This window comes from Miniopterus schreibersii, assembly GCF_964146895.1.
Source record: "Miniopterus schreibersii genome assembly, chromosome: 7".
NCBI classification, from domain to species: domain Eukaryota; kingdom Metazoa; phylum Chordata; class Mammalia; order Chiroptera; family Miniopteridae; genus Miniopterus; species Miniopterus schreibersii.
The window spans coordinates 69,370,206-69,392,390 of record NC_138108.1 but is presented as its reverse complement, the minus strand read 5'-3'; the positions used below and the strand labels follow the sequence as shown (position 1 = coordinate 69,392,390).

At 34.9% G+C, this 22,185-nt stretch overlaps 1 protein-coding gene across 3 annotated transcripts in view; it reads left to right on the top strand.

The window, feature by feature from the left end:
* Positions 1-22,185, top strand: part of RAB3GAP1 (RAB3 GTPase activating protein catalytic subunit 1) — an 87,356-nt gene that overhangs the window by 21,306 nt on the left and 43,865 nt on the right. For all 3 annotated transcript variants that reach the window (XM_081143005.1, XM_081143004.1, XM_081143006.1), the window contains exons 4-6: positions 9,460-9,592; positions 12,473-12,551; positions 21,432-21,551. In XM_081143005.1, coding sequence (XP_080999131.1) covers positions 9,460-9,592; positions 12,473-12,551; positions 21,432-21,551 — 332 coding nt within the window. The remainder of the gene's footprint in view (positions 1-9,459; positions 9,593-12,472; positions 12,552-21,431; positions 21,552-22,185) is intronic.

Here is a 22,185-nt window from a genome sequence, read left to right as displayed (position 1 = left end):
TTGGATTAATTAAAATCCTTGGTGGATATACACATATGTGGTGCATATATAAACAAATGGGAAGAAGGTCACCTGTACAGATGAGAAGGTCAGAACAAGCGACGAAACCCTGGCCTTCAATTGCAAGCCCCGCTCTTAGATCCAAGCTCCTATTGGAGTTGAGTGCCCTAGGTGGCGCTAAAGAATACTTGTCTTTAAAGAAGACTGACTTGGGTCAACCAATGTGTCTTCTGCCTACTTGACTAGTTCTCTTTCCTGAGGTTTAGCTTATTATATTGGTTATGGTCCACTTCTAGTTGGCTATGTCCCCTTTTTCCAGGAACTTTTACTATTACAGTTCTTAGGTAGCTGAATGTTCTCTGGATGAATTGTGGTCCTTTATTGATTCAGTAGGTACTAATCTCAAGTTCCCTTGTGTTTCCAAGTTTCCCTTGTTAGGGTATTTAATAGCCCTCTGAAACTAAAGTCACAGTTGCGTACAGAAGAGCTTCTAGACTAAGTTTTTATATCATTCCCCTTTTTACTTCTGTACTTTTAGTGGGATGATCCTGATCCAGGCTGAGGGTTGTTAGCTAGGCTACCTGAGAAGAGTGGAAGATATAGATGGCTGGAATTTTTTTTTAAATGATTAGATGTAGTTTTTAAAAAATCATTATTAATTTAAAGTTGTCATCAAATATATCTATGACTGCATAATAAGTATACTGAACTGGAAACTTTGTCATGAAACAAACATTAGTATCACAAACTCTGTCACATATTATATTCATTTCATAGCAAACAAAAATTCTTCAAAGTAGTAAAACTCCTGTGTGACAAAATGGTTGGAGAGAGCAGTGTCAGCCTTCTAGATTAAATATGTTCTTTCACATTTTTGCTCTCTTTTGGAGTTATCGTTTGTGGTCATCAGGAGACTAGATTATCTGTTGGAATTGAGTTCTACTCGGTGTTTATTTGGATGCTACTTTGCTAGCGTACATGCATATTTCTTTTATTTGGGGAAAACTACTTGAAAACTATACAGTTTGAGTCACTTGTGACTAGAGAAACACTTATTTTGTTTTATTCCATAAATAGATGAAATGCCCAGTGAGTGTCTTGTTATCTTCTTTATTTTTAAAGATTCCTGTGCATTTAGATTTGAAACTGCATGGGGTATCTTTTCAGACAAAACAGATAGATGCAAAATATTGTGATTAAAATAGAGTCCTCTCAGTCTGTTTTTCTTGAGGTATAATTGATATACAATTCACCAATTTAAGGTGTACAGTTCAATAGTTTTTAGTACAGTATATTGACAGAGTTGTACAACCTTCACCACAATCAATTTTAGAACATTTTTATCGCTCCCAAGAGAAACCCCATATGTGTTAGCAGTCACTTGTTATCTTCCATCCCTAGGCAATAGCTCACCTACTTTCTGTCTCTATAGATTTGCCTATTCTGGACATTTTGTATAAATGGAACCATAAATATGTAGCCTTTTGTAATTTGCTTTTTTCACGTAAAGTTTTCAAGATTGGTTCATATTGTAGCATTTATTAGTACTTCATTTTCATTGCTTAGTAATAGTCCATTGTATGGATATACTATATTTCCTTTTATTTATTTATTTATTTATTTTTTTGGCTTAAGCAACAGAAATTTATTGTCTTATAGCTCTAGAGCAGGGGTGGGGAACCTTTTTCTGTCAAGGGCCATATAAAATTATCAACTTAAAAATTAGCTATGAAAAAAGCTCCTAGATTTATTGAATTTCAAGTCTTATCTGTGGTTGCCTTGGCAGGGCCAGACCAAATGATGCCAGATGTCCCCACCCCTGTTCTAAAGGCTATAGAAGTTCAAGATCAAGGTGTTGGCAGGGTTGGTTCCTTCTGAAGGTTAGGAGGAAAAGTTCTGTTCCAGGCCTCTTTTCTAGTTTCTGATGGTCTTAGATGCTACTTGTTAGGTAGATAGCATTCTCCTTATATCTTCACATCATTTTCCTTCTGTATGTGTCTGTATCTGGGTCCAAATTTTGGATATACTCTATTTTCTTTAGGCATTTATCACTTGATTGACATTTGCATTATTTCTACTTTTTGGCTATTATTAATAATGTTGCTGTGAACATTCATGTATAGCTTTTGTGGGGACGTATGTTTTCATTTCTTTTGGATGTATTTTTAGGAGTGTAATTGCTGGGTCATAAAGTAACTTTATTTTTAACCTTTTGAGGAACTGCTGGACTGTTTTTCAATGTGGCTGCACCATTTTACATTTCTGTTAGCAGTATATAAGTGTGTTGCTATCTCCAAATCTTCACCAGTATTTGTTATTATCTCTGATTATCGCCACCCTGGTGGATATGAAGTGATATCTCATTGTGGTTTTTTGATTTGCATTTTCCTAATGACTGTTGATGTTGAACATCTTTTTATGTTCTTATTGGCCATTTGTATATCGTCGTTAGACCTATTCAGATCATTTGCCCATTTTTAAATTGGATATATATTTTTTAAATTTTTCATTTGTAAGACTTCTTTATATATTCTGGATACAAGTCCCTTAAGAGATATATAATTTGCAAATATTTTCTCTCGTTCTTGTTGTAGCATGTGTCATTGTGGGTTGTCTTTTCATTCTCTTGATGGTATCTACAGTTTTTGCTCTTACATTTAGATACACAATCCATTTTGAGCTAATTTTCATGGCTAGTGTAAGGGAAAGTTACAGCTTCACTGTTTTGCATATGGATATCCAATTGTCCCAGCATATGTGGCTTTTTAATATTTGTACTTCAATACTGCAAATGGTCAAAAGGATTATTTTCTACCAGTGGATGAAAACTTTAATTTTTAGCTCTATACCCAAGTGGCTGTCTACCCTGGCTGCACATTAGAATCAGTGAGGAGCTTTTGGAAAATTCTAGTTAGGTCAACTTCGAAGATTCTGATTTAATTGCTCTATTGTGGAACCTAGTTATCAGTATGTTTTTAAAGCCTCTTAGGTTATTATAAAGTCTAATTAGGTTAAGAATCACAGCTCTGTTCCTCAAAAAAGAAATGGAAAAATGCCACTGTTTTTTAATGCTTTACTCTGTTTTTCTCCTTTTCAAAATTGTGTTTCTTTTGTAAGTAGAAGAAAAAAAATTTAATTTGTTAAACAATAATTTAAACTGTTAAATTTCTATTTTTAAAATGGAAGATTATATTTTTACATGATAAGCTGTTTAAGATGTGAAATTAGATTATGGAAACCAGTAAATCCTAAAGATGACTTATGTTTAGGTATTATAGAAAATCTCTTAATCTGGGTAGGCAGTGAATTTACCTATCTGTGTTTAACCTGTTCAGTGAGGAAATAAGTTTCATCAAGATCTCAGTCTGCGGATTCTGATGTATATATGTCAATTCAAGTCAGAATACCTTTTGGATTGGCTTTTGTGCTATTTCAGGTTGTTAGACTAGATCACAGTGTATATTATCAAAATATATGTGATGGTATTTGGATAATATACTGGTATTTCTCAGCACCTTTGGGCCATGTGGGGGTTATTACAAATATTGAAAAGTAATCCCTAAGATACCTAGTAAGCATGCAGGCACTGTTAAATTCTGGGCTGCAAAGAAGAATAGAACAGTGTTGCTCTTCATAGTCTAATGGAGAAACACATATAAACAAATGATTAGATGTAATTCTAGTGATTTGAACAAGATACTGAGAAGAATCACTAACTTGCTTGAAGATAAAGCAGATTTTCTACAGGAATTAATATTTAGGTTGAGTTTTGAAAAATGGATAAATAAAAATATGCTAAGAGAAATAAACTAGTGAAGAGCAGGATAAATAACAGCGTGTGCACAGGTGTGAAGGATAGAGCACACCTCTGGGGAAATGCAAATCATTAGGAATAATTGTAACAGGGTAGGTGGAAGGTAGCTGTGAGATATAAAACTGGAAAGGGGTGGGGCCACACCTGTGGGCTTTGTATTTCTATCAGTGTAGATACATGCCACTGTTAGAGGCACTTGTCATGAGGTTTTTGTGTGTTATGATTTCTAATTGTATTATATTTTACATCCATTTTTAATGTCAATTTTTGTGTTTTTTTGTACAATATGCATAATATATTGATATAATAATGCTTAATTTATGAATAAATATACGTAATGGAGATGAATATTCAAAAATTTTTACCAATAGAATATATGATTAAAAATCTCTAGCAGTCACTCACTATGTAGATTATAGAAAGCCACTAAAGTATTTTAAATGGAGAAGAAGCAATATCAGACTTGTATTTTAGGAAGATAACCATGTGGAATAAAGATTATAGGATAGAGTAAGGAGACCAGAGAAAAGCTATTAAAATACTCTGGGCCAGATATTGTGAAGGGCCGAATCAAGTATTAGAGAGTGATCTTCATCCTGCTGAGGTCTTGCGCCCACCAGAGTTCTGGCTCAATATATTGTTAGTTACCTAATTATTAAGTTAAAAGGTAAGTGGGAAGGATTGTTAGGTCCAAATTATGATGATGTTTAGTCTATGTTGTTCTTGCATAAATGGCATTATTTATTTTATTTTTTTTTGAAAGAAAGCATCTTTCTCTTCTTTGTGTTTTCTCCAGAAGTTAGAATCTCACCCTTCCCCCACTTCCTTGTTTCTTTAAAATCCTTTTGATTTTTTTTCTTTATTGGATTATAATTGCACACGGCAAAATGTTCGGAATTTAAGTATACAGTTTGTTTTGACAAATGTGTGTGCCCAGTTACCACAATCTAAATAAAAATATAGAACATTTTCACCATCACAGAAAGATTCCTTGTTTCTTTCTCCAGTCATTCCCCATAGGTAAAACAAACAAACCCAAAACCTGTAATGCCACAGTTCTTATTTCTTTCACTTATAGAGTGTTTTTCCTGTTCTTGAACTTCATATAAGTGGAGTCATACACAATGCATGTTATCTTTGTGTCTGATTTTTTGCTCAATAGTGTTTTAAAAATTCATCCATGTTGCCCATATAATTCTCTGTGTTGTATGACAGTGCCACAATGTGTTTATCTTTTGTCCTGTTGATATTTAAATTGTCTCCATTTTTTACTTTTATTAATAAAACAGCTATGAACAATTTTGTGAACTTATGCTTTGATTTTTTTTCTTAGTATGTTCTTAGGAGTGAATTGCTAGGTCTTGTGTTTAATTTTATTAGAAACTGCTAAAATATTTTCTAAAGTGGTTGTACCAATTTATGTTCTGAGCAATGTATGAGATTTCAAGTTGTTGCACTTTCTCCCTGACACTTAGTATTGTTAGTTTAAGTCATCCTATTGGGTGTGAAGTGGTATTTTATAGTGGTTTTAATTTGCATTTCACTGATGACTACTGATATCAAATAGTATCTATAACTCATCACAATTAACTATTTATTGGTCATTCATAGCTTCTTTGGCTAGGTGCTTGTTTGTCTTTTGCTCATTTAAAGAAATTAGTTTGGCCCAGCTGAGCATGGCTCAGCAGTTGAACATCGACCTAGGATCCAGGAGATTACGGTTTGATTCCCCATCAGGGCATATGACCAGGTTATGGGCTCCATCCCCAGTCGGGGGCGTGCAGGAGGCAGCCGATCAATGATGACTCTCTCATCATTGATGTTTCTATTTCTATCTCTCTCTCTCCCACTTCCTTCCTCTCTCTGAAATCAATAAAGATATTTTTTTTTAAAAAAATTGGTTTCCTGCCCATTTGGCTCTGTGGTTAGAGCACCAGCCCGTGGACTGAAGTCTCAGGTTCGATTCCCATTAGTTGCATGCTCGATCCCTGGCCACAGTCAGAGCTCATGAGGGAGGCAACCAATCAATGTGTCTCTCACATCAATGTTTCTCTTTCTCTCTCCCCCCCCCCCCCCACTCTTTCTGCAAAGCAATGGAAAAAATATCCTCGGGTGAGGATTTAAAACAAAAGATTGGATTGTTTAGTTTTTAAATTATCCTCATATATCTGGTTGTGCGTCCTTTGTTAGGTATATGTATTTTGAGTGTTTCCTCCAGTAGCTTCCTTAATCATTTTCTTACCTGTGTCTTTTGATAAGCATAATTATATTTTAATGAAGTTCTTTTTCTCAATTTAAAATTTTTATTGTTAGTGCTTTTTGTTTCCTATCAAAGCATTCTTTGCCTAACTCAGTGTTGTGAAGATATTCTCCTGTGTGTTCTTCCATGTGAATATCTTATTATTCCAGAACCAGTTGAAAAGATCATCCTTTCCCTACTGAATTGCAGTGGCTCCTCTGTGGTAAAATGAAGTATATATGTGAATGTATTTCTGGGCTATTACGTTTTATTGATCTATTTGTCTTTACGCCAGTGTTATACTGCCATAATACTGCAGCAAAGTAAACTTTAAAATCAGGTAGTATATTTTCCATCAAAATTATTTTAGCTATTCTTGGTCCTTTAAGTTTTCGTATTAGTGTAAGAATCAGCTTGTCAGTTTCTACAAAATGCCTGCTGGGATTTTGATTAGGATTGTGTTTAACTTATAGTTTAATTTGAGGAGAATTAATTGACATCTTCACAGTATTGTGTCTTCCAATCTATATGTACATGATATATCTCTTAGGTCTTTAATAAATGCAACATTTTGAAGTACTTTTAGGTATAGTTCTTGCTCATCTTTAAGTTTATTCATAGATATTTGATTTATTTTCCATGTTGTAAGTAGTATTTTTTAAAATTTTCATTTTCCAAGTGTTTGCTGCTAGTATATAAAAATACACATGGTTTTTGTATATTGACTTTGAATTCCACAACTTCGTAAACTCAGCAGTTTGTAGATTTTGTTGAATATTCTTTGTATATAATCAAGTCATCTGTGAGTGCTGACAGCTTTATGTCTTTCCAATTTATGTGCTTATTTCTTTTTATTATCTGATTGGAGCCCTCAGAGGTTATTTTCTTTTTAAAAATTTTTAAGATTTTATTTATTTTTTATTGTTCAAAATATTACAGATGGCCCTTTTTTTCCCCATTGACTGCTTCTATCTCGCCCCCACTCCCTTCCCCAGGCCTTCACCACACTATTGTCTGTGTCCATGGGTTATGCATATATGCATATATGCATATAAATTCTTTACTAAATCCCTCCCCACCCACCCCCACCTTCCCTCTGAGATTCATCAGTCTGATCCAAGCTTCTATGTCACTGAATCTATTTTGTTCATCAGTTTATTATGTTCTTTAAATTCCACATATAAGAGATCATGTGATGTTTGTCTTTCGCTGCCTGGCTTATTTCACTTAGCATAATATTCTCCAGGCCCATCCATACTATCCCAAAGGGGACGAGATCCTTCTTCTTTACAACTGCATAGTATTCCATGATGTAAATGTCCCACAGCTTTTTTATCCACTCACCTACTGATGGGCACTTGGGCTGTTTTCAGATCTTAGCTATTGTAAATTGTGCTGCTATGATCACAGGGGTGCATATATTGTGTCTGGTTAGTGTTTCAGGATTCTTAAGATATATTCCTAGAAGTGGGATCACAGGGTCGTTCCACTTTTAATTTTTTGAGGAAACTCCATACTGTTTTCCATAATGGCTGTACCAGGCTGCATTCCCACCAGCAGTGTACCAGGGTTCCCTTTCTCCACATCCTTGCCAGCACGTCATTTGTTGACTTGTTGATGGTAGCCATTCTGATAGGTGTTAAGTGATACCTCATTGGAGTTTTAATTTGCACCTCTGATGATTAGCAACGTTGAGCATTTTTTCATGTCTCTTGGCCATCTGTATGTCCTCTTTGGAGAAGTGTCTATTTAGGTCCTTTGCCCATTTCTTAATTGGATTTTTTGTCTTCCTCTTGAGTTGTATGAGTTCTTTGTACCCTTTGGAAATTAGCCCCTTATCAGATGCATCCTTGACAAATATGTTCTCCCATACTGTGGGGTACTTTTGTATTTGAGGGATGATTTTTTTTTGCTGTGCAGAAGCTTTTTAGTTTGATGTAGTCCCATTTGTTTATTTTTTCTTTTGTTTCTCTTGCCCTAGGAGATGTATCAGTGAAAATTCCACTGCATGAGATGTCTGTGACTTTACTGCCTATGTTTTCTTCCAGGATTTTTATGGTTTCACAAATTACATTTAAGTCTTTTATCCATTTTGAGTTTATTCTTGTGTATGGAGTAAGTTTGTGACCTGGTTTCAGTTTTTTGCATGTATTTGTCCAATTTTCCCAGCACCACTTATTGAAGAGACTGTCTTTATTGTATGCTCTTGACTCTGTTGTCAAGTATTAACTGACCATAATGGCATGGCTCTATTTCTGGGTTCTCTGTTCTGTTCCATCGATCTATATGTCTGTTGTACTGATACCAGGCTGTTTTGATTACCATGGCTTTGTAGTGCAGTTTGATATCTGGTAAAGTGTTCCCTCCTACTCTGTTCTTCTTTCTCAAGATGGCTGCGGCTATTCGGGGTCTTTTTTGGTTCCACATAAATTTTTGGAATATTTCTTCTAGCTCTGTGACATGCTGTTGGTAGTTTAATAGAAATTGCATTGAATCTTTAAATTGCTTTGGACATTTTAATGATATTAATTCCTCCAATCCATAAACATGGTATATTCTTCCACTTGTTTATATCTTCCTCTATTTCTTTTTTCAGTGTCCTGTAGTTTTCCGAGTATAGGTCTTTTACATCCTTGGTTTATTCCTAGGTGTCTTATTTTTTTTTTTTACTTGCAGTGGTAAACGGTATTGTGTTTTTCAGTTTCTCTTTCTGAGAGTTCATTCTTAGTGCATAAAAATGCCATCAATTTCCTGATGTTAATTTTGTATCCAGCTACCTTGCCAAATTCATTTATCAAATTTAGTAGTACTTTGGTGGAGTCTTTAGGGTTTTCTATGTACAATATCATGTCATCTGTGAATGATAGTTTTAATTCCTCCTTTCCAGTTTGGGTACCTTTTATGTTTTCTTCTTGTTTGATTGCTGTGGCTATGACTTCCAGTACTATGTTGAATAAGAGTGTTGAAAGTGGACACCCCTGTCTTGTTGCTGTTTTTAGGGGAAATGGTTTTAGTTTTTGCCCATTGAGTATGATGTTGGCTGTAGGTTTGTCATATATGGCCTTTATTATGTTGAGGTGTGATCCCTTTATTCCAACTTTGCTGAGAGTTTTTATCAGAAATGGGTGCTGGATTTTGTCGAATGCTTGAAAATTAAAATTTTGTAAGTTACTTGATAGTTAATATTCTAGGGAATTGTTTTAAAGGAACATCAATAAATCATTTATAAAATAATTTCCTCTTTGTTTTATTCACTTATGTATTATTTTTCCTTTTTCTTTATGTGGAAGATATAGGATGAAACTTTTAGATTAGTGGGCAAGAAGAGGGAAAAAAATCTCTGTGGTTAACAAATATAATGGTAGGTATTGAATACTTTTTTCCCCCCTCTTATCGTTAAATACAGGGTATATTTACTTCTGGTACATGGGAAGAGAAATCAGATGAAATTTTCTTTGCTGACTTCAAATTCTCAGTTACTCATCATTATCTTGTACAAGAATCCACTGATAAAGAAGGAAAGGATGAAGTATTAGAAGGTAAGTTTTTATACATATTTTAAACTCTTGACTTGTAGGGTTGATTATCATTTTGAATTACGAATTTAGTTCTCTTAATTATATAGTATCCTCTGGAGATGTTTTATAAATGAAAGCTGTTTCACCACATCTGAAATGGAGTATGATCTTTTCAAGGGAGAATAACAGCATTTAAAAATTAATTAAATCAGCAGATATTGAGAGCCTAACATGTGCTAGGTACTCTGCTAAGCCCACTTGAACCCAAATTTAAATTTATATTTCAGTAGGGGAGATAAGGTTTATAAGTTAGTAACTGTAATAGGTTGAAAGTGATAAGTGCCATCCCAAAGCACAGATAAAGTTCTCCTAGAGTTCAGAGGAGAAAAGATTGCTTTTAATTGGGAAAAGTCAGAGAAGGTATTATGGAGAATTAGGCAGCGAAGCTGGGATTTGAAGGATAGAAAAACATTAACAAGTTGTTTGTTTATTAGTGTGGTGTATTGTGTGTATCCCAGACTTGAGAGTCAGATCAAGTGGGTAAAGTTTTGGTTTTTCTACTTAGTAGTTACTTGACCTTTCTATACTTGAATTATCTTAAAATGAAGTAATACGACTTGGAGGGTTAATGGGAGGGTTTAATGAGAGAGTGCCCATAAGTTCCTCTCTCACTATCTAACCATACTAGATGCTCAGTAAATGTGCTTGTAGTTAATAGGTCACATCATCCAAAAGTCTCTGTAAATGGTGCTAATAGTTATTTATACGTCAAATCACCAAAACTTTTGTGCTGAGATATATTAGTATATAACAGTGAGTGAGCAAGGTATTGAAAATACATAAATTTTGGAGCTGTCAGTCAAAAAATATTCAGAAAATAAATATGCAGAATGTGTAAAGTTTTTCTGGTCAATTGAGGACATTTTGCTAAGTGAAGTAAGTCAAACCAGAGAAAGGCAAATACCATATGATCTCACTTATATGTGGAATCTAAAAAACCACAACAACCAAGTTCATAGATGCAGAGAACAGATTGGTGGTTGCCAGAGGCAGGGGGTAGAGGGTGCACAAAATAGGTGAAGGGAGTCAAAAGGTACAAAATTCTGGTTAGAAAATCAGTAAGTCATGGGGATGTAATGTACAATTTGGTGACTATGGTTAATAATGCTGTAGTGCATATTTGAAAGTTGCTAAAATAGTAAATATTAAAAGTTCTCATCACACACACAAAAATTTTTTTGTAACTGTATAGTGACAGATGTTAATTCGACTTATTGTGATCATTTCACAATGTGTACAGTTATCAAATTGTGTTGTGCACCTGAAACTAATATAATATATGTCAATTATACTTCAATACAAAAACAAATTTTTTTAAAGTTTTTCTGGTGAAAACAGATTACTAATTGTAAGTATAGGCCTGAAATATCTGCGTGCCTTTTCTTGTATAGGAATGAAATTGTATTACCTTCTCTGTTATATATATTCTTCTTACAAACAAAACAGGTAGATAGCGTCTGCATTTAGATTCATGAACTAGGACAGGTAACATTGACCATCCATACACATATGTAACACAATTATACAATAAAATAAAATAATTAAACCAGAATATGAAATATGTACTTTAGGAGTAAGGGGAAGAGGAATATATATGAAACTGGTGAGAAGTCTGATAATGGCCCAGAGATTTTTGGGTCCAACATTTTCCTGATTAATGAAGGCAATTTTTCAAGGTAGAGAAATTTTAAGTGCTATTTTTAGGAAAGGTCATACATGAAGGAAAAACTGTTTTGTTAAAGAGGCTTAGAATCAGTGCTTCTGAGGTGAACAGATGAGGGGGCTGTGGTATGAGAGAAGATGAATGGATTAAAGACAGTTAAGACGTTATTGTTGCATGTGTGTAGTATTGTGCAGTTTTAATTTAGTTGTGACTAAAGCTGTAACTAATGGTAGAATTTATAAGTTATAAGTAAACCATTAGTTCAGTTAATGTAGAGATACACATTTAAAACCGTATTATCAAAGATCAGAAGATTTGAGCACTGATCTTTTATTTTGTTGGAGTTGCTTATTGCTTTAGTAAAGTAGAATGTCAAGTTATTAGTGTTCTCTTTATATACTTTTTGCAAATTAATAAAATATAAATTTGCTAAGCAATTATAGCAATATAGCAAAAAGAAATATTTTAACAAGTATTCTTTATGCTTTGAATTTATTATGCATTTATGAATAAATAATGATCATTGATGTTAGTATTTTATGGATAGAGGTAGCAAGTGCTTTTGAAGATATATGGTTATAAGTGGGAAGATGGTTAGTGGTTTAAAGAACATTTAAGATGGCCAGGTTCCAGCAAAGGCTAGTCATGGGAGGTGATGAGTTGATACCTCTAAGCAGACTTTTTAAAAGTGGAGACAAGGGCAGGCAAAGAACAAATCAAACGGCTTTCTAGTAAGGACGGGGAACTGTATGATTCGTGGCTTATAAGAAAGGAAAATAGTATAAACATAGGAATATACAGGGGTGAGCAAAAGTAGGTTTGTACTTGTTCATATGGAAAATTATACAATAATACATAAAAATACAGATTAAACTCCATGTTTCACATTCTCACAACTGTAAACCTACTTTTGCCCACCTTTGTGTGTGTGTGTGTGTGTGTGTGTGTGTGTGTGTGTGTGTGTGTGTAAGCTGATTTTTTTTTGGAGAAAAGAGATTGAGAGAGAAAGACATCCCTCTTCCCCCAAATGTAAGTGCTAGCCCTAGATTTAAATCTTTAAGCAATTGCAAAATTACGTGGACTAGCAAGACATGTTATATAATGTTTCTTTAAATCATATTATAAAATTCTGCTGTAGAACAAACAATTAACTTTTTCATTATCTAATGTTTTTGTAGATGTTCTTCCACAATCTATGCAAGATTTGCTGTGCATGAATAATGACTTTCCTCCAAGAGCACATTGCTTGGTAAGATGGTAGGTATACATTTTACTCAGATAACGTTTAGTATGTGTGTTGGGGAGGCCTCAAGATCACCCCAAGGTTTGATGATTTGCTAGGAGGACCCACAGTACTCAGCATATAGTTGCACTTACTGCTGTGATTTAGTACAGTGACAGTATGCAAAGCAAAATAGCAAAGGGAAAAGGTGCTTGAGACAAAATTAGGAAGCAGTGCAAGTGTTTAAGAGTCCTTTCCTAGTGGAGTCACACAGGACGTACTTAATTCCCTTAGCACCAAGTTGAGACAAACACATGAAATGTTGTCTACCAGGGAAACTTGTTAGAGGCTCTGCTCTCAGGATTTTTAATTGGGGATGGCATCTTCTGACTGTAAATAACAAAATTTCAGACTCCCAGAAGGAAGCAGGTGTTCAGCATAAACTACATTGTTTGCACAAACATTTTAGGCACAGTGACTCTTATCAGTTAGAGCAGAAGTGAGAATCTTCCCTAAATCCAAGTTCCCAGGTGCGAGCAAAGGTCAGCCTTGCAAGCAGATTATTCTAAGGGTAGCAGTCACAGGCCTGCTGTTAACTCTTTTCTGCACAGTATGTATCATATTTAGGATAATATCTAACCTAATTCTGATGATTAGTATAGAACACTAAATATTATAGAAAACAATATATATTGTTGGAAACAATTGAAATAAAATGTTGATCTCAGTTACATGATAACATCAAAATTATAAATTATAAATGCGATACATTAATAAAAGAGGCACAACACATTTAAAAGGTATTTATCTTTTTCAATAATTCAGAGTATATCTGAACTTTATTTATTTTGGAGGTAGTGTTATTAAAACACACAATCACCAAAATGGCCCAAGTATGAGTATATGGTCAAGAAAGGAGACTTAGTAAAGGGAATTTCTATACTGGTTTAAAATTATTCTGTTGCTGTGAGTTGGTCTTTTGTATTAAAGAATTTTTAAGAAAGGGGAAAATTATAACATCTGTGTTTATTCTTTTTTTGTTCATTCCATTGTGATTACTATAGCAAGCAGACTATGTAGCACACTAAAAAATAGAAGAGAATTATTTGCAAGTGCAAATAAACTGGATATTGTTTCATAAATATTGTTATTTTACTGTGACATTCTAAAAACTGTGAACTTAAACAATTTAAACAACTATAAAAGGAATTTAATAAATTACCCATTTAATTTAATCAGAAAAATCTCCTGATCTTCTAAAATGTGAATATATACATTAACATGACAAAATATATTGCAAGGCAGCATGTTATTATAGGGCATGAATTTCATGTGCTCATTCATTCATTAAAAATTAATTGAACATCTAGTGTTTGGCCAGACACTGAATTATACAAACTTATGTTAATTTCTAGTTCAAGTACTTATTATGTTGGCAACTTTGGGCAAGCTACTTAATTTCTCTGAGTTAGTTTCTGCATTGGTAAAGTCAGCATAATAAATAGCATGCACCTTAAGGGTAATTGTGAGGATTTAATAATATAATGGCATATAATGTGCTTATCGGAATCTGAATTCTGTTATGTAATTTCTGTTCAGCTTTTTAATATATATTTCCAGAAACAGTATTTGGCACATTGTCTATAGTTTAAAATTATTTGTTGAATGAATAAATAAAACCTTTTTTAACATTTCCATTTACTTTTTTGTTCCAATTGCTGTTTACATTCTGTATCAGTTTTAGATGAAAAGAGTCATGGTTAGATAATCCATGTAGGTTACAGAGCAGTCCCCTGATATTTCAAGTATCCACCTGGCCCCATACATAGTTGTTGCGATATTATTTATATTCCCTATGCTATAGTTTACATCTCTATGACTACCAATTTGTACTTCTTAACCCCGTCACCTTTTTCACCCAGCCCCCCAACCATTTACTTTAAAAACAAATTTTTTTAGAGAGAGGGCAAGGGATGAAGGGAAAGAGATAGAGAGAGAGAGAGAGAGAGAGAGAGAGAGAGAGAGAGAGAGAAACATAGATATGAGAGAGAAACGTCCATCAGTTGCCTCCCATAGAAGCGCTGACTGGGGATTAAACTCGCAACCTAGGTATGTGCCCTGACTGGGGATTAAACTCACAACCTAGGTGTGTGCCCTGACTGGGGATCGAACCGGCAACCTTTGTTGTATGTGATGATGCTCCAACCAACCGAGTCACCTGGCCAGGGCTCCTCTTTAGATTTTTAATATGGTAATTACATTGATTGATTTTTGGATATCTAACTAGCTTTGCATTCCCAAGATAAACCCCACCTTTTGTGGTATAATTTGTGTAATTTGTATTTGTGTTTATATGTGTGTTGTTGTTGTTTTTGCTGGATTTAACATGCTATATTTTTGTTGAGGACTGTCTATGTTCATGATGAATATTGGTCTGTAGTTTCCTTATACTTTGGTTTTGGTATCAGAATTGCTGGCCTTATAACGTGAGTGGGAAGTATTTTGTTCTATTCTAATTTCTGGAAGCAAGTGTGTCAAATTGACCCTGGAGTTCTCATTTTATTGAGGTGGTGGTCCCTTCTAGGGACCAGGCTTTGAGCAACTCTCTGTTCCAGCTCCTTGTCTCACACCAGTATCCCTGAGGGGCCATTCAGAATGTAACAACCTGTGTACTGATTTAGATTGATGAAAAGTCCATGCACAGACAATGCTTCAGTGAATCTAAAGCAGAAGGAAGCTGGCATGTTTAGGTTACTTTGTAGAGAGATTGGTGACATTATTGAAAACATATACAGTTTATTCCCTGTGCCTACTAAGCAAGGGCATAGTTGTGGATAATAATATCTGAGTGATATGCCTCTGGATCTCATGGCACACATAAACTAAGTACTAAAGCCCTGTGGCACACCAAAAGGTATATTTTTTGCCAATCTAACAAAAATATAGGTCTAATTTTGATTCATTCACACCAGACGGCTCTTGTTGTGTTGGCTGTTGTCACTTTTTTTGTTTGATAATCTAAGGGAGAAGAGGTCAGTGCCCCTGACTAAATAGTCAAGTATTGCATGTTTTAAAAATTCTTGTGGCACACTGGTTAAAAATTGCTGCTTCAGTCTATCAAAGCAACAGTTTTACAAACACTTCTGAGAGTCGTACTAATAGGCTGTTAGCTTCTGAAAGGCTTAATGTGTAACATCTCAACCCCCAGTTCCTAGCTGTTAGGGCCTGTATCCTGAGTGGATAATCCCCTGGGTTTCTTCAGAGTCACCTTGAGTGCTTGCTTCTGGCTTTCAGTTTCCTCTTTGTGCCTGTCCCCCAGTAATCTCCTTTTGAAAAATATATCTTTTTATTGACTTCAGAGAGAGGACAGGAGAGAGAGAGACAGAAACATCAATGAAGAGTCATCGATCGAGCCCGCAACCTGGGCATGTACCCTGACCGGGAATTGAACCCCGATTCCCTGGATCCTAGGTCAGTGCTCAACCGCTGAGCCACACCTGGCCGGGCAGTAATCTCCTTTTTATTTCTTCAAGTTTGGCTATGCATTTTTAAAACATTGTCATATTTAATCAGTTATTTTGGTGTGTTTCAGGGAAGGGGGTTCTGTGTCATGTCAGTCTGTCATATTGCTTCCCTTTTTAAAATTTGATCTTTCTTAAAGATTAGAAGGCCAACAACCAAACTTTTGAGAATTATTTGAAAATTAGGCATATTAAAAGTATATGTTTTCTTTCCTTAGGCAAACATTATTTTTAAACATTTACTGTGAGCCCCAGATACTAGGATACTGTGGATAAAATATGATCCCTGTCTCAGTAAGCTTTGGAATTAGTAGGGGAACAGAAAGGGGAACAGATGGCAACACTGTTGATAGATGCTCTCAGACAAGGCAGCTCAGGGCTCGATGCTGGCTCGTAGGAGGTACCCCCCTTTCAGACAGATTAAGTCAGGAAAGTGTTTCCAGAAGAGGTAATACCTCACCTAAATCCTGAAAGACAAGTGAGAATAATACAGGTGATGACTCTTAAATTAAGAATATGAAACCTGCAAGGTAGTTTGGTAAGCCTGGTGGGGTGTAGCAACAGAGAGTTGAGAATGGCAAAAGATGAGAAGGGATCTGTGTAATTTGGGCCTAATGTGAACCAGGCATCTTAAGATTTCATAATATTCTCATACTTCTATTTTTTATAGAATTTTTAAAATATAGTGGTTAAAAATTCAAATTCTTATCATTTGAAAGATTTTAAATTACTATGCTTTTTAACAACTGAAGAATAACATACACAGACGCTTTTACCTATAAATGTTTCCTTTATAAAAATTAAATTAAACTTGATACTGAAGCAATGAAGATTTAAAAACTATTCTGCAAAATATTCATTCATACCATTTAAATATAATCAGTATAGGTTCACCCTGTCAGAATGAGATAAAATTCATATGTGATTAGCTTATATTTTCATACCAAACTTTAAAAAATAGAAATTTGACATGTCAAATGCTTAACTTTAATAGTTCTGGCTTATTGATCTACAACTATTTTGATATCCTATAGTTTCAGTTTCTATATTAAGCACCTGTCAGATTAGTTCCTAAGCCTGCTTAACTATTTTAAGGGCATTTCATAAAACTGGTCATTAGAAAGTATGTGGACATGATCGGTTTTTATAGTCTAGGCAAGGTAATTGATCTTGATGATGTGATTTGTTGGATGCGCCTCTGTATCTCCTTATATAACCTGTCCTTTAAATATCTTCTAATGCCCGATTCCTGAAACTATCATTAGGGATTTATTCCCTTGGTTAATTGTTATTCCCTATAGCACGTGAATGACACACATTAGCCGTAGCAGACATTTGTGCCCAAATGTAAATGCATGAGATCTTTACTAAGCAGAGGTTTTAATAAGAAAGCAGGATCACGAACCTCTCTACCTCCTAAAGATATCCACATCCTAAAACTTGTGAATATAGGTTACATGGCAAGAAAGAATCAAAGGAGCAGATGGAATTAGGGTTGCTAACCAACAAACCTTAAGATATATCTGCATTATCTGGGTTCCTAAAAGTGGAAGAAAGAGGCAGAGAGAGTCAGTGTCAGAGTGAGGTGGTGGGAAAAGAAGCTGACCTGCTGCTGCTGGATTTGAAGATGGAAAAAGCCCAAGCCAAGGAATGAAGGAAGGTAGCCTCCAGAACCTTGCTAACAACTTGATTCTAGTCTGGTGAGACATGTGTCAGACTTCTAACCTATAGAGCTGTATGATAATAAATTTGGGTTGTTTTAAGCCCCCAAATTTGTGGTATGTTGTTATAGCAGCAATATGAAAATAACACAGAATGTGAGAGCATAAACACGATGTGCCTGGGAAAGCTCTACTGAGACTGGAAAAATATGCTGAAACTACAGCTGGGTTTAACTGAGGCCAGATTTGATCTCTGTGGTTTTGCCTTTACCTGGCCTAGTATTCAGACCATCAGCTTCAGTCACTTCATTGATCACTGCAAGGGAATAGCAGCAACAGTACAAGAAGCAGTCCACAAACAATCTTATGAACTGTGTAGCTGAATAATTATGTGGCTTTTCATTTTTGTGGTTTTAATGTATTTTGCTGGTCAGAGAGAGAGAGGGGTGTATGAAAGGACCTGATAATTTTGAGAGAATGGTATTTTAGAATAGCCCTAAGGGCCTATAAAATGTTCTTACTCTTTGAAAACAAGTGCTCAGAGAACATCAATAATGGTAACATGAAGTCACTGGCAATTACTCTCTAAGGAAAAAAAAAAGAATATGAAACTAGAGAAAGTTGTCTAAATAACCGATTTTAGGGCTCTGGAAATTGCCTAAAGGCAGAAAACAAATTGAGAAGTATTTTTTTTCCTTGAAAAACTGCTTGAGTTTCTGGTAAGAATAGAAAAGCCTCTGGCCCTTTTGGCCAATGACTGTTCTATTACTGTCCCTCTTCTCCCAAATCTATATTGGTGAGAACTAGTTTTCCAGTCTAGCCTGGTCATGAAAACCACCAGCCCTTTTGTCAAAGAGGCAGACTTGATTCTGGGTGGAGGGCAGAAACCTGTGGCTTTGCCATCTCCAGGTAGCACACTGATTGAGAAGGAATGGAGAAAACCTGTACTGTTGCTAAGCCAAGGTTGCAGTCCATAGGCAAGTGGTGGATTTGTCAGAAATTTAACAAGGAGATCCTGTATGGGAACGATAGGAGAGCTTGGTACACTCTGTATGCATTCCTGTATGATAGGGAAACTACCCATGTACATAGGAGACATGGGAGCCCAAAATTTAAAGCTAGCTGTGACTCTGAATGAATTATCCAACCCCTACTGATCCATTTTCTGATCATCATCAGAAAATGAAAGCCTTATGGGTTCAGATGTTTGAGCACATCTGTGCCCAAATTATTGGCTTATCACTAAGACAGGGGTAGCCAGGCTAAAAAATAAGAATAAAATGACTGAATACCTTGGGGGAGACAGATTGCACAGTTTAAGTCCAGGCAAGTTACTAAATACAAACAAAAAAGAAACAACCCTCAGAAAAGTTAAATAGGACCTGGTTTTGCTACAATATATTATCTAAATGTAATTTTCAACCACAAATGACTAGATGTGCAAGGTCACACATTAAAGTGTGGCCCATATATAAGTGGGGGGAAAAACAGTAGAAACGGACTTTTAGTGGACCCAGATGTTGAGTTTAGCAATAGTTTCAAAGCAGTTACTATAAATATGCTCAAAAAAATAAAGGAACTGTATTTAAATAATTAAAAATATACTAACAATGGGTCAAATAGGAAATCTCAATAAATAGAAACTATAATAAAGAACTAAATGAAAATCCTACAGTTGAAAAGTGTACCTGAGACTTGAAGCTAATAATTGCCACATTTTTTTTCATTTATTTAGTTTTTCTTGACTTGCAGGCTAAGTCCCAATACCTCTGTAAAATGCCACTTAATAAAATTGTACAATTTTTTTAAAAGTGTAACTGAAATAAACTCACCAGCTAACTTATATTGATCCTTCAAAGATAATAAATAGGAAAAGTACATTAGAATTCAGAGAAGAGAGCATATTTAACAGGAGTAATGGGATGGTATTTGAGATAAATCCTCAAAAAAGATCCATTAGGGTTTGGATATTCAGTGATGGCAATACTGTGTGTGCTCGAGCACGCACATGCATGCATGCAGGGGGCATTTCAGGTAGAGGAAACAAAGCCATAGAATTTTATTGTAAATAAGTAGAAAGCAGTTCAGTTTGGCCTATTTGTTGTTAATGTCAATATACACTGGCACAGTCTGTGTGTAGAGGGGGAGGAGATGGTTTGGCAATAGCTATCAATGTTAAATATACAGATGTTCTTTTCTCCAGCAACTTCTAGGAATTTATCCCACAGATATATTTGGAGAAAGAGACAATCACACTATTGTTGCAACAGTATAGTACTGGAAACAAAGTACTGATGAGTAGGGATAAGGTACAGAAAATATATATAGTATAATCTTATTTGAAGATAGAGTTGGCATGTGGACAAATAGAATATTTCTGGGAGAAGAACCAAGAAACTGTTGGCAGTGGTTTCACTCTACTGCGGGGGCGGCAAGGGGAAATGTTCTCTTGTTTTCTTTCTTCCAAGGACATTAAAAAAAAGACTATTTTTAAAGGCCTTTAGAGCTTAAAATTCACAGCTCTGGGCTCCTTCCATTGTTTGATGCTGCTTCTATATAACTAATTTTGATTTCAGAGGTAGGGTGGAGATGAGGTGAGAAGATGAAATATTTTTGTTATCTGAACAATAAACAGATTATGGGTTGGACTTTTTAAAAAAGATTTTATTTACTGCTCTTTGGAGGATTTCTTGAGGAGAATGTTCATAAAAATAAGCATTCACAACTCTACATATCCAGAGTTCAAATAAATTAGGCAAATGAGTAATGCCTTTCATAAATCTTTATTTTTAAAAAATATTCAATTAAAACACATTGAAGTGTGAATAGGACAGGAATTTTCAATAGGCAAGATCACCAACTTGAACTTACATGTTTGTAAAGTTTGGCTACAAATTTGTGGTTTTTAAAGGACTTGACAACTAAAGGGGAAGTTTTCATTATTATAAGGTACCATAGCAAAATTATACCATTTTCTGATAATTTTGTGATGTAATCTAATGTGTTATTGAGTAAAAGAATACAAGAATTCCTTAATTATGATACTTAAGTTAACCATGTTCTCACTTTGAGATAGCACAAGTACATCATGGCTGATAGTTATTTTCCTGCCATTTAGGGAATCTTTCAAACCTTCTCTTTCCATACTGGTGGACTTAATGTTACCAGTTAATTAAAGCAAAATTTAATGTTATCAGTTAATTAAAGTGCTGGCTTTCATGTTTTATCTTTAAAATTAAACTTTTAAAGCAAAACTGTTATTGTTCTTTCCTTTGTGATTTCAGCAGATTGCTTCTGGTTTGTAAAGAATAGAAGGGAGCCCTGGCAGGTGTGGCTCAGTTGGTTGAGTGTCGGTCCATGCACTGAAGGGTTGCCAGTTCTGTTCCTGGTCAGGGCACATGCCAGGGTTTCGGGCTCGATCCCCAGTAGGGGGCGTGCAGGAGGCAGCCAATCAATGTTCTCTCTCATCAGTGTTTCTCCCTCTCCCTCTCTCTCTCAAATCAATAAAAACATTAAAAAAAAGAACAGAGGGAAAATAGTAGTTGAATAAATGAAGGAAATTCAGATTGTAGGTTCAGTTGCCATTTAAAAATTAAAAAAAAAACAAAAAACCTGTACTTCAAACATAACTTGTTAAATTTCCTTTAGGGACACTTTTTCATGTTTTTCAAATGATGGATTTTTGTGTTCTGAAGTTTCCTCCTGTTTAATGGCAGTGATTCTTTTTTTAAAGGTATGGACTGCGAGAGTTCGTGGTACTCGCCCCTGCTGCAAACAATGATGCTGTTCTCAGTGAATCCAAGTGCAATCTTCTTCTGAGTTCTGTGTCTATTGCCCTGGGAAACACTGGCTGGTAGGGGGACATTTCAAAAAATAGACAATAAGTTAAAAATTATTTTTGATTATATTTTATGAAGGAAAGTAGTTAATAACTGTTAGGATTTTTATTATAATTGGGGTTATTATTATACTATTGGAATATTGTATATATAAGACTAACTCAACAAAAGCTTTAGGGAGAGCATTTGTAAAGGGAAACTTACTGAAATACTCAGTGAATATTTGAAATGAAGAGTACTATTTTTGTGCTTCCAAATGTTTAGCTTATTTAAATTTTGTTACAAAATCTAATTTTAAAATTTGATGACAGCATTGCCTTGTTAGACCTCAGCTGGGAACACACTCATCAGGTGACTCAAAATTTTTGGTGTTCAGCACATGTCTGTAAATGACAGTGAAAGTGCTGCAGATACTGATTTGGGGATTAGAAATAAATTTTGGCAAATAGGCTAACTTGCTCATAGGGAAATCTGTGAGTAATGAGGATCAACTATATCTTCAAATGATAAAGTAAAAAATATTTCACCATGATTGTTGGTTTAATTTTTATTATTTAATACCTGTGAATCAAGTTTATGTATCATGACTTTGGAAAGGCTATTATTATATGACTGCTTTTATTGAAGAAAATTTTCATTTTACTTTTT